This window comes from Lepidochelys kempii, chromosome 5, assembly GCF_965140265.1.
Source record: "Lepidochelys kempii isolate rLepKem1 chromosome 5, rLepKem1.hap2, whole genome shotgun sequence".
Lineage (NCBI taxonomy): Eukaryota > Metazoa > Chordata > Testudines > Cheloniidae > Lepidochelys > Lepidochelys kempii.
This window is the reverse complement of record NC_133260.1, coordinates 98,260,237-98,271,413: the sequence shown is the minus strand read 5'-3', so window position 1 is coordinate 98,271,413 and position 11,177 is coordinate 98,260,237. Positions and strand designations below refer to the sequence as shown.

Genomic DNA, 11,177 nt, shown 5'->3' with positions numbered 1-11,177 from the left:
TTTTTGCTATTTTAGTTAATGCTAGTGATTAAGGCTTCCAATATTTTTTCTCTTAGGTGTTTTTATTTCTGGAAATGATGTTTGAGGCAAAGATTTCCCTTTCAGAAGTGATGGCTGCCCTCTTTACTATGATATTCATTTTAATTTCTGTAAGAATAATAGGTAATATGACCAGAAAGCACATCCTCCCTCCAGGTCCATGGTCATTACCAATTGTGGGGAACCTGCTTCAGCTTGGAGAGCATCCTCACCTTTCATTTATCCAAATGAGGAAAAAATATGGGGACATGTTTCTCCTAAAGCTGGGGATGGTACCTGTTGTGGTGGTGAATGGTCCAGATACAGTGAAACAAGTGTTACTTAGAGATGGAGAGGGTTTTGTTGGCAGGCCCAAGATGTACACCTTTTCTTTCTTTGCTGATGGAAAAAGTCTATCATTTTCTGTAGAATATGGAGAGAGCTGGAAACGCCACAAGAAAATTGCCAGTAAAGCTTTAAGATCCTTTTCGAAGTCAGAAGCCAAAACCTCTACTTGCTCTTGTCTTCTGGAAGAGCACGTATGTGCAGAAGCTTCAGCACTTGTGAAAATGTTCCTGGAGCTCTCCTTAGAGAAAGGTGCCTTTGACCTCACTGGTATTACCACTTGTACTGTTGCAAACGTTGTCTGCGCCCTGTGCTTTGGCAAAAGGTATGAATACAACGAAGAGTTTCTTAGCATGATTAGGATCAATGCAGATTTTCTAAAAGCCACAAGTGTTGTTAACCCAGCTGATTTTATACCCTGGTTTCGTTACCTTCCAATCCCTGCTATGAAGGCTGCCCAGGGGTTTTATGAAGTCTTAAATAACTTCATTGCACAACGAGTAGAAGAACATTATACCACATATGATAAGGTGAGGCTTCAAAACTATAGACCAATAACAGCAGTTTTGTAATGAGTATTCTCTATTGCTGCTAGGTAGAGAATCTGCACAAGTAAGATCTGGGTCCAAAGTTGAATTTTTATGGCTCTGTTTAAAATGCTGACATGATTATCTGCTCGTACACTGGTTTTATGCTGGCATAGCTCCTTTAAAATTAACGGAATTAAGCCTAAATTTGGTATAACAGAGCAGAGGATCAGGCCCACTGATCTATACAAACTTTTCATAAAAGCTGGAAATTAATTCAGCAACTCTTAACATGTGATACAGGCCAGGACTAATGGGAAGGCTACAGAAACCTGTCAAGACAGAAATAGTTAAGAGCTGTACTGAGGAATCTCTCACTTCATCCTAGAAGTATAAGCCCATACAAAGGAAATGAAATCAGCATGAAAACAAATGTGCTTGGGAGCTGATATTTTAATTCCAGAAGAAAAATTTCCATGAGGCCACTTCTACCAACCACTAAATACATAACAACAACCGCCACCACCACCGCCATTTTAAAAAGTTCCCCGCAAACCTGATGTCTGATTCTTCTAGGGAGATATGTTTAAAGGAAATAGTTAGCAACATTTACAGGATTATTTTTTAAAGTTCTTCACAATGAAGAGTTTTGGTCCTGAATAATGTAAGGACCTGATTCTCCTATCAGTTGCACTGGTTTTACAGCACTGGACCCAGTTCCATGAAATTCAGTGGTGATACTCCGGGTGGGTGGGTGGGTAGGTAGGTAGGTGTGTGTGTGAGAGAGAGAGAGAGAGGAAAAAAAAAACCAAAAAAAACCCCATACCCTACACAGGCTCCTGGACATTCCTTAAACGTTATTGTGGGGAAATTTCTTGAGTCTTTACTCAGTTAAATCCCATTTACTTCAATAAGAGATTAGCCTGAGTAAAAGAAGGAGCAAGGACAGAGGTCTGGGTTCCTCCTCCCTTCCTGGTTGTCTGTAGTGAGGCTCCATTCTTCTGCCACAGCTCCTCTTATCCCATTCTGCAGCCTGTCAGCACAGCTCCCCTGGCCATGATTTCCCACCATGAGGGGTTCTAAAGAAAATTTAATACAGTTCCATTATAATTCAGCTTGGCAGAATTTAATTTTTTATAATTGTGACACATTGATTTTTTAAGCAGTTTTGATTATCTATTTAAATTTTCAGAATTGCACAAAATTATGGGTTTTAAGCATCTTTTTGAATTTTTATCTATTTGAATTTTCACAGTTATGGGAGATTATGGAGGTGGGCTGAATCAGCCAATAATTATTCAATGACAATAGACGTTGAGATGTACAAAGTTAAAGTTCTATAACCATTAAAACACACATTGTTAACACCACATGTCAAAATATACAAAGTAAATATCCTTAAATTAAACTCTAATGTTCTCAAGGAACATTTTTCTTACTTTGCCTGTCTGTACATTTCAATTATTATTAATGGACTTTTTCTTTATTGGTTTGTATGTGTTTGATGTTTACTGATTTTAAAAAAAATCTAATCTTTCCAAGCCTAATCATAATACAGCTCCACTGTAATACAACCCCCATTTTGCTGTTGGTTCCTTGCAAGACTGCTGAGGTGATGACGGTATCTCCCACAGCTAAATTCCCAGCCCACCTTTGCCCCTGCCTGCTCTCTTCCTACCCCTGGGCAGACAAAGGCAAGATCCATTAGTGGAAGACCCTTCTTTGGGTGGATCAGTAGCACAGTACTTCAGGATTTGACCCCATGCTTTTTATAATGAAGAGTGGCATGGATATTTTCAAAGACATGAAGGGCAGTTAGACAGTGAAGTTCTTCTAGAGTAAATCTACAGATTTTTATTATTTCTGTCCCTCATTTTACCAAGTAATTTCTTGTAATATAATCTGCATATTATTAAACAAGCACTCAGACTAATTCAATTATCTTGATTTTTCCATTTCAGGAGTAATCAAATAAAAAGACCTTTCTGTTTCTACTAGTAAGTAGTACATATTTTCCGGCAACAATTGATAGAATGGTGTCAGATTTTGATGCCAGTGTAAATACAGTGTAACTCTATTGATTGAATGGCATTACTCTGGAGTTACAGAATGTAAATGAGAGCAGAACCTGGACCATGTTTTTTTGAGCTACTACTGACTGGTAGCTTAATTTTCTTCTGCAGAAATATACAGAGGTCAGTTCTTTTCTAAGATAAATTGCCATGTGTCATGACAAATATTTTAAAAAATATTAACTGTACTTGCGAGAATAGTTTTAGCAGGAATTTCCAAGATTCATGAAGATACATGCTCTGTGCATCTCAGGTTAGAATACTACTGGTTACAGAATGTTGTGTTAAAAATGGTGGATGAAAATATGTCATTTTTGTTTCCTTTTAGAATCATCTCAGAGACATTACTGATGCTCTAATAAGTATAAGCAATGACAAAAGAAATGATGGAAGAGCTCCACCCTTCTCTAATGATAAAATAATAAGTACTGTGAATGACATCTTTGGAGCTGGTAGGTATTTAAAAAAAAAATCCAACCAACCTTTTAAACACCACTTTTGGGAGATTTTCAGTGTACTTCAACAGGTATGTATTCTGGGCCTGATTTTTCTCCCATGTATATCAGTTTTATACCAATGCAACGTCATTGACTCCCTGGCCAATATAAGAGGAGAATCAGGTCTTATGTTTCGTGAGTGTGTGTGTGTGTGTGTGTTTAATCCTATTTTTATTAAAGTAGCATTCTGGTTACCCATTTATTTTGCAGGGTTTGATACAGGATCAACATGTCTATTTTGGATCTTCCTATATTTGGTAAACAACCCAGACATTCAGAAAAAAATTCAAGAAGAAATTGGTAAAGTATTTACCTTTTCAAAAAATGAAGCCCCGTGTCATTTTCATGAAGCACATTAAACATTCAAATTTTTTTCTTTGAAGATGGAAAGATTGGACTCAGGTCACCAAGATTTGATGACAGGAAAGATTTGCATTATACAGAAGCTTTCATAAGTGAAATTTTAAAGCACACTTCATTTATACCATTTACCATTCCTCACTGGTAAGAAGCAAAACACAAAAGTTTATTTCTGTCTAAATAAAATTAGTTGTTGAAATAATTATCAGGCTTTCTTTCTGAATTTGAGATTGAAATCTCAATTTGTCTATTTTTCCACTACAGGCAAGGTGAAATACGTGAAGGAAATTAAGGAATTCTAATACTGTTATGACAGTACATCAGGCAAAGCTTAAAAGGAACACCAGATACTCAGCTGGTGTCAATTCATGGAGCTCCATGGAAGTAAAATAGAACTGCACCTATTTACATCAGCTGTCTTCATGTTATACCATAGACATTAAGGGCCTGATTCTGATCTCATTTATACCAGTGTACATCAAGAGTAACTCAAGTCAGTTGTGTTACACCAGTGTCAATAGGTGTGAAATCAGATTAGGCCTTTGGTTTGCAGGAACAGTTTGCTGTCATAGATGAAGGGGATTAAGCCTGCTGCCTTGTGACATCGTCTAACATTCAGTAACACAAAGTACGATCATCAAACTCATTAGATGTAAGCAAGGGATAAGAAAAAGGATTATTATTTTGTTCCCTGAATGTTCAGATAATCAGCATATGTTGATATGATACATTTTCCTTTTCTAGTGCGATGAAAGAAACTATCTATTCTCAATGGGTACCTCATTCCCCAAGACACCTGTATCTTTGTTAATATGTATCAAGTAAATCATAATGAGTAAGTATCCGCCAATTTTGTTTATATGTTTCATAATGGCATTTGGTACTTTATTATAATCAGTATTTTCACTATGTTTATAAAATGTTAACTTGTGTTCCCTTGGACACACTGCATACATTGTACATTACTATTTTATATCTATACAAGGATAATGCAGTTCTCATTCTCCTCAGAACAGTTTGTGAAGATGATTGGAACAGAAGCAGCCATTTGGAAACAGATCATTGGGCCATCTAGCACAGTATCCTGTCTCTAACAGTGGCCAATACCAGATTCTCCCTGGAAAAGCCCCAAAATGCACCTTATCAATGTATAGTATTGGGTGATTATTTCCAGACTCCAGCTGTCAAACAAAGCCTGATAACTGTAGTAATTTTAGCCTAGATAGTGCAACTGCCCATGTTTTTTCTTATTCTTATAAAGGTAGAGTCTAAATCCTCAGCCGAGGCTAAAGAGTTCTCAGCGGGATGGTAGGGTGGGTTTTGGCCACTGATACATGCCTCTAATCCTGGGGCTATTTGGCTGGGCACTGGCACAACTCAAGGCTGCTCTGTTTCACACCAGCTATCTATGGCTTAAGAAGTCAGTCCAGCAGCTGGGAATCATTGGGGCACAGGGACATCCTAGCCACACCCATCCCTGTCCCTGCGGTGCCTCTATTCTACCTAAGGAGTACCCAAATGCAGAGTTAAACTAGCTTTAGGACTGGTTTTCACCAGCTAAATAAGCAGGAGGTCTGATCCACTTCATGCTTTACCTGCTATGGCCCTGAATCTGATCTCACTGAAACAGAATTTACCCCACTGTAATCCTGCTGATTTTACTGGACTTTCTCCTCCTTTATGCTGGCATCAGTGAGAGCAGAGGCAGGCTCCATTTGTTAATCATTATCTGAGGGAGGGAACATCTCTGCCAGGTTCTCTTTGTGCAGTTTCCTTCCAATTTGTTCTGTCAGTGAAGTAGGGATCCCCACATTGTGATCTTCAGGTAACCAGGACCACCCATTTGAAGGTTCTGTGCCTCTGCATTGGGCTGTTACTTTTCCACTGCAGTCTCTAAAGGGTGCAGGCAGATATAGCATGCGTCCCTCCAGCACTGTTCACTACTCTCAAGGTTCACCCATTGGACAGCCCTCTTTAGAATCTAGTCCATGCATGGATCAAGGGAGTACAGTTGAGTCATGAGTGACGAAACAAAATTCCATTTCATGATCTCTTTACATAATCCTGGGAATTTTTGAGAAAAACAATGCAAATTTCATTTTGACTTATTCAAGAACTCAGATGCTCTGGTTGGCCATAAGCAAATTCATTCACTTAGAAGTACAAGCTCTGTATTTCTGTCTTTGTTTTCTGTACATGTGATACTCTGTAAGGGCTTCTAAAAATTAATTTCTTTTTGCCATAGAACATTATGGGAAAATGCCGATTTGTTTAGACCAGAGAGATTTCTGAATGAAAACGGTGAACTCGACAAAAGCCTCATTGAAAAAGTTTTGGTTTTTGGAATGGGAATAAGAAAGTGTTTAGGAGAAGACATAGCTTGTAATGAGATTTTTATTATTCTCACCACCATTTTGCAACAGCTGAAGCTTGAGAAATGCCTTCAAGACCACCTAGATTTGACCCCAGTGTATGGATTATTCATGAAACCTAAACCATACCAAATTCAAGTGGCACTGCGCACCTGAACAGTGCGTCTGGAGAAGCTGCACTTCAGAACATAATTATCACTCTGTAAATTAGTGTAGGGAAATCCATTATCCACAGTGCAGGTTATCCTTTACCTAAACTACTGGAGTGCATTTTTTAATGAAAGGTGTAGAACAATAAACACAATCTCTTAAATCACCTTCTCTCTGATTGTGCTAATCAGTTAACTGCAGGTTATGTTATTGTGAACTCTGTGAAAAAGCTGAATTAATTTTTGTTTGTAACTGACTATTTTAGTGCACCTCTTCTCACTAATTTCCTAAAATAAAAAGTTTAAAAATACTTTTTGGTTTTAATTAAGAAAGTTAGTGGTTATGTTCAGTGAAATCTTCCCCCACATAGAAATATTCCATGTTCCCTCTGACTAATGTCTCTTTTATTTCATTGCCTTAAACTGGAAGATTCTTATAGTTGCATGAAGTGTTTTTAAACTAGGGCAATCTACAAGGACATTTCAGTATATAAAAAACATAACTGAATCTGTCTTAGCTGTCAAGGTGTCATAATATTTTCTGCGTGATACAGTCAGTTGCCGTTTTGGCATGAAGAGGCCAAACTCTGGATCCCAAGCCAAAGCCCAAGTAAATAGACCTTGCACAAGTGGTCTGCACTGTGGCCTGAAATGATGTCCCCAGGCAGTGAAGCACCCGTGTAGCAACTCTGCAGCTGTTACTACAGCCCTTGAGCTGCAGTAGCAGCTACATTCACTGTGCCATCACTTACCCTCCCATCTGGTTAATCTTGCTCAGTTCCAGACTTTGATACAAAATACTGTAGCAGCCAGGCCTTGAAGCAGTACATGAGCTCAGTAAGATCCCTTTGACCGGGAATCCTTCAGGAACACCACATTCGCTGAGGAGGATCTGGGAATTCTGATATATAGGACATTTAACTCATTCTTTCAAAGCCTGAATCATTCCCATATACACCCACCTTGCCTCCCAGCCCAGGACCAAGTGTGAAGGAAGGGGAGGCTTCCTTGTGGTTGTGTTAAGGCTTTGTGTGGTTAAATTCTTTTTCACTGACTCTGTGAGAAACTAGTGTTAGCAAATTGGTCAGAAACTCACTACAGCAGTTCCCCACACCAAATAAGGAGAAGAAGCCTTAGATGGTGGTCGTTACACCAAGTAAACAACTAGAACAGCTGCCAGAAGGGGCCAGGGAGTTGTGTACAACAACATAGCATGCAAGGCTATAGGGCAGATCTGCCAGGTGCATTTGTTTTGGGATCATTAGCATCAGCTTCACTTCACAAGCAGGAAGGGGAAAATGGATGCATTCCAGGCTGAGGCATAGCCTGGCTGACAATTTAATCACTGCAGTAAGAGAAAGAAAGCACTGGAGGCAGACAGCTCATTGGGAGCTAAAGTAGCATAAAGAGGGGCAGCAGGAACTCCATCTTAAGTATTGTATGGCCCCCAACCCATAATCTTCAATGCATTTGTCCTGTGCCACAGGGAAATGCTATTATCCCAGTTACATACAGAGACCTGAGGTAGAGAGAGGCTAAGTGACTTGCCCATACTCACACAAGCAATCTGTGGTAGAGTAGGGATTTGAACCTATATCTCCTAAAGCTGAGGCCAGTGCAGTAACCACTGGACCATCCTTTTTCTCCAAAAGTAAAATGTAATGAAAGCATATGTGAAAATCAGTATTCTTAGTGGCTTCATAAAAGATCTGATCCAAATTCCAGGGAAGTCTCTCTATTGACTTTGGTGGCCCTTAAACTAGGCCCAAAGTAAGAAGGGAAGGGGGATGACTTGTGCTTATAAAATGTTTTGTTTGGAAGCTTAAGTGGTTCCTGGTTATAAGAAGTTAAAGAGAAGTTACAAGCTATCAGCTGCAGTCATTACTTTTAAGTTCATGTCTCACAAGTAATCACTCTCTCCTGCTGCTGCATGCTGAGAGAGGGAAGGCATGGACAATGGTTGTTTGCTTTTGTTGTCTAAATGTTTGACTTCTATTATTTCTGTGTTGTATTTTTAAAGTTGTTATAGAGCAGTGTAAGCACTTCAGCAGCAGGTAGCTGGTAAACTCTATTGTTACAGTAGCCATTATTTGCTGAAAATGAAAAATGAGATGGCCATTTTTATACCTGCCCAGTTGTAACAATAGAATCCTGTAATATAAAAGTATAAAATATTTTTGGTGTCCTATATAGAGGCTTAGAAGGATGCGGGGAGAGGAGTAGCTTTGAAATGGTAACAGGTCAGACCTCCTGGACCAATTTTGCATTAGACTTGGGCTAAACAGTAAATAATAGGGAAGTTACCATTTCTTTGCATAATGAAGTTTGCTCATGACCGTGTATTTTATTCTGCTGTACACAGAAAAAAATCAATGCGTGTTTAACGGGTAAGAGCTGCACATAGCGAGATGTGCCACAAATCCAAAATCTGCTCTGACTTGTGGCAGGGGACTGGCCTGTTGCAAAATTGAAAGAATTGACTTAAAGCCACCTTTTCCCCTTTCCCCACCCTCAGCAAAGTTGTCCCAAGTACTTCCTGACTTTACCTTCAGCAGTTTGTGTCCTTTATGCCATTCTTAAATAATTTTAATAAGGATTTTTCTTGTTCCAACTTCATGGGTTAGTGACTATGCCAGGAGTGCTCCTATAACATTTCCTGCTTAAATATGTGTGTGGTGGTGGTGATTAGCTCTGCTGAATCAGAAGAATTGGCATGTGCATCACTGAACGGTGAAAACACAGCAGCGCTCTTTTCAGCTGGAGAGTCTCTTTAGTTATTTATGTCCCCACACTTTCTTTCTCAGGCGCATTGCTTTAATGAATCTCATTATTAAGGATACTTACCCTGCTTGCTTCAGGTAACTAACAGAATAGCTTGGGGTGTTTTTTGTTTTGCATTCCCTTCCACTGAGTCTTACAGCAATACAGTGAGCTACTTCAGGAACTGGGGTTTTAAGAAAAACACCAAATATTGTAAATCAGGGCAGAGTTAAGATGGTGTGGACAACTTACCTTAATTGTTAATTTCCATACTTTCCATGGGTTACTTACAAGGTTAATCTTAACTCTGAAGTTCCTGGCTTTTTAATTATGGTTGTATGGCTATCACCTCTCCTTAATAACCCCTGAAGTTAATGGTAGCATTAGTTTCCCCAGGGAAAAGAGGTCCTCTCCATCTATAGTTCAGAAATAAGCATATTTTTCCATTAATTATTTAATAGGTTTGTTTTCCTTCTTGTGTTTGGTAGCCTGCAATTTTAGATGAAAGCGGTGGCATTTTACTTTCATCAGTTGATTTTTGCCATACTTGACATTTTCTATTATCAAAACAATTTTTACCCTTTTAACAAAATTGGTACCATTTTCATTTTTCTAACAGGCTTGATTCATCAGAAAAATGCATTCCCAAGGAAAGAATGGTAATAATGGAAGGCTGAAAAGGAAATTGTGAAATCTGCTCTTGTAAAGAATTAACAGAACAAGACAAGGGAAAGAACGTAAGGTATAACACAAGTAGGCCCATAATGGAGACTTGGGTCTCACAAAATATGGGGCTGCTTTCTTAGTTGATCTAAAAGTACACTGCTGCCTGCCTTAACTCATAGCTCTGATGAAGATGCTTCCTGTTCTCATTTCCACTAGTAGTGCCTTTAGAAGTTAACAAATCCAAAAATCATGCCGGTGTCATTGTCATCTAGTCTTTGGGGCATTCAGCAGATAGATAAGAGTAAGGATGTCCAATGTAAGCAGGGATGTTACACTTGAAAGTGCCTTCTCAATGTACCTAGCATGAGATCCTGCCTAAGTGAGAGGGAGCTGTTTTAGGAATACTTGCTGTAAGATAGATGTGTCAAAAAAATAAAAAAGGGGCCATAAGGACAGCTTTGCTGTTGGAAGTGCAGTAAGATAGGAGGAATGCAATTTGTCATTTTCCTACATCTTCCTTAAGACAGAGAGCTCTAGTGAGCACTCATGGTTTTTATATTGGGAAGGTTAAAAAAAACCAACCCTCTAATAAATGAGATATAACCCTGCAGTAAATTGCAGAGTACTTTGCATACAAAAGGTAAAAGGCCCGTGGGTGAGTGTGTGTATACACCTTAGTGTTTTAGTCTTGGCTGAGAAATTGTGTGATATCCAAGTAGTCCCAATCAAGCTGTTTATTAGACTGAGGAAAGGAGACCACTTTCTACAATGTGTTTTCATATACGAGTAGTTCTGATGGCCTAAGGAAGTGATTCCTGTAAAATAAGTGTCTGAGCCTGTACTGTAGCCCCATCTGCTGGGTGCTGTTAAAACATAGCTCCTTACACCTTAAGAAAAGGAGTACTTGTGGCACCTTAGAGACTAACCAATTTATTTGAGCATGAGCTTTCGTGAGCTACAGCTCACTTCATCGGATGAAAGCTCACAAAAGCTCATGCTCAAATAAATTGGTTAGTCTCTAAGGTGCCACAAGTCCTCCTTTTCTTTTTGCGAATACAGACTAACACGGCTGTTACTCTGAAACCTGTCCTTACACCTTGAGGTTCAGTAAGAAATAAACAGTCTACCAGTCAAAGTCACAGACACTTCACTACATCGAGAGCGATTGATTCTGTGCTGTCATATGTTGTGGAAGCCTGCAGCTGTAAATCTTATAATGGAATGAATAGATGACAACTAAAAAGCAAAATACTAACATCTGTAATATTATATAAAACATATCAACATATTTACTTTTGTTAAAATCCAGATTTAACCCACACTGACAGTAGCCGAGCATTTCTACAAAGATGTTAATTAATTCACTTTTTAGCTACTAAAGGACCACAACATTTTGTACTTTACTGCAGCT

General features: G+C 38.8%; 1 protein-coding gene across 1 annotated transcript; it reads left to right on the top strand.

Moving 5' to 3' along the window:
- Window positions 1-266: 266 nt before the first annotated feature.
- LOC140912092 (cytochrome P450 1A5-like) lies at window positions 267-6,581 on the top strand. Its single transcript, XM_073346243.1, is given in 6 exon segments — window positions 267-893; window positions 3,291-3,414; window positions 3,670-3,759; window positions 3,843-3,970; window positions 4,575-4,654; window positions 6,065-6,581. Coding segments are annotated over 6 exon segments (1,332 nt in total). The 3' UTR covers window positions 6,348-6,581.
- Window positions 6,582-11,177: the final 4,596 nt, after the last annotated feature.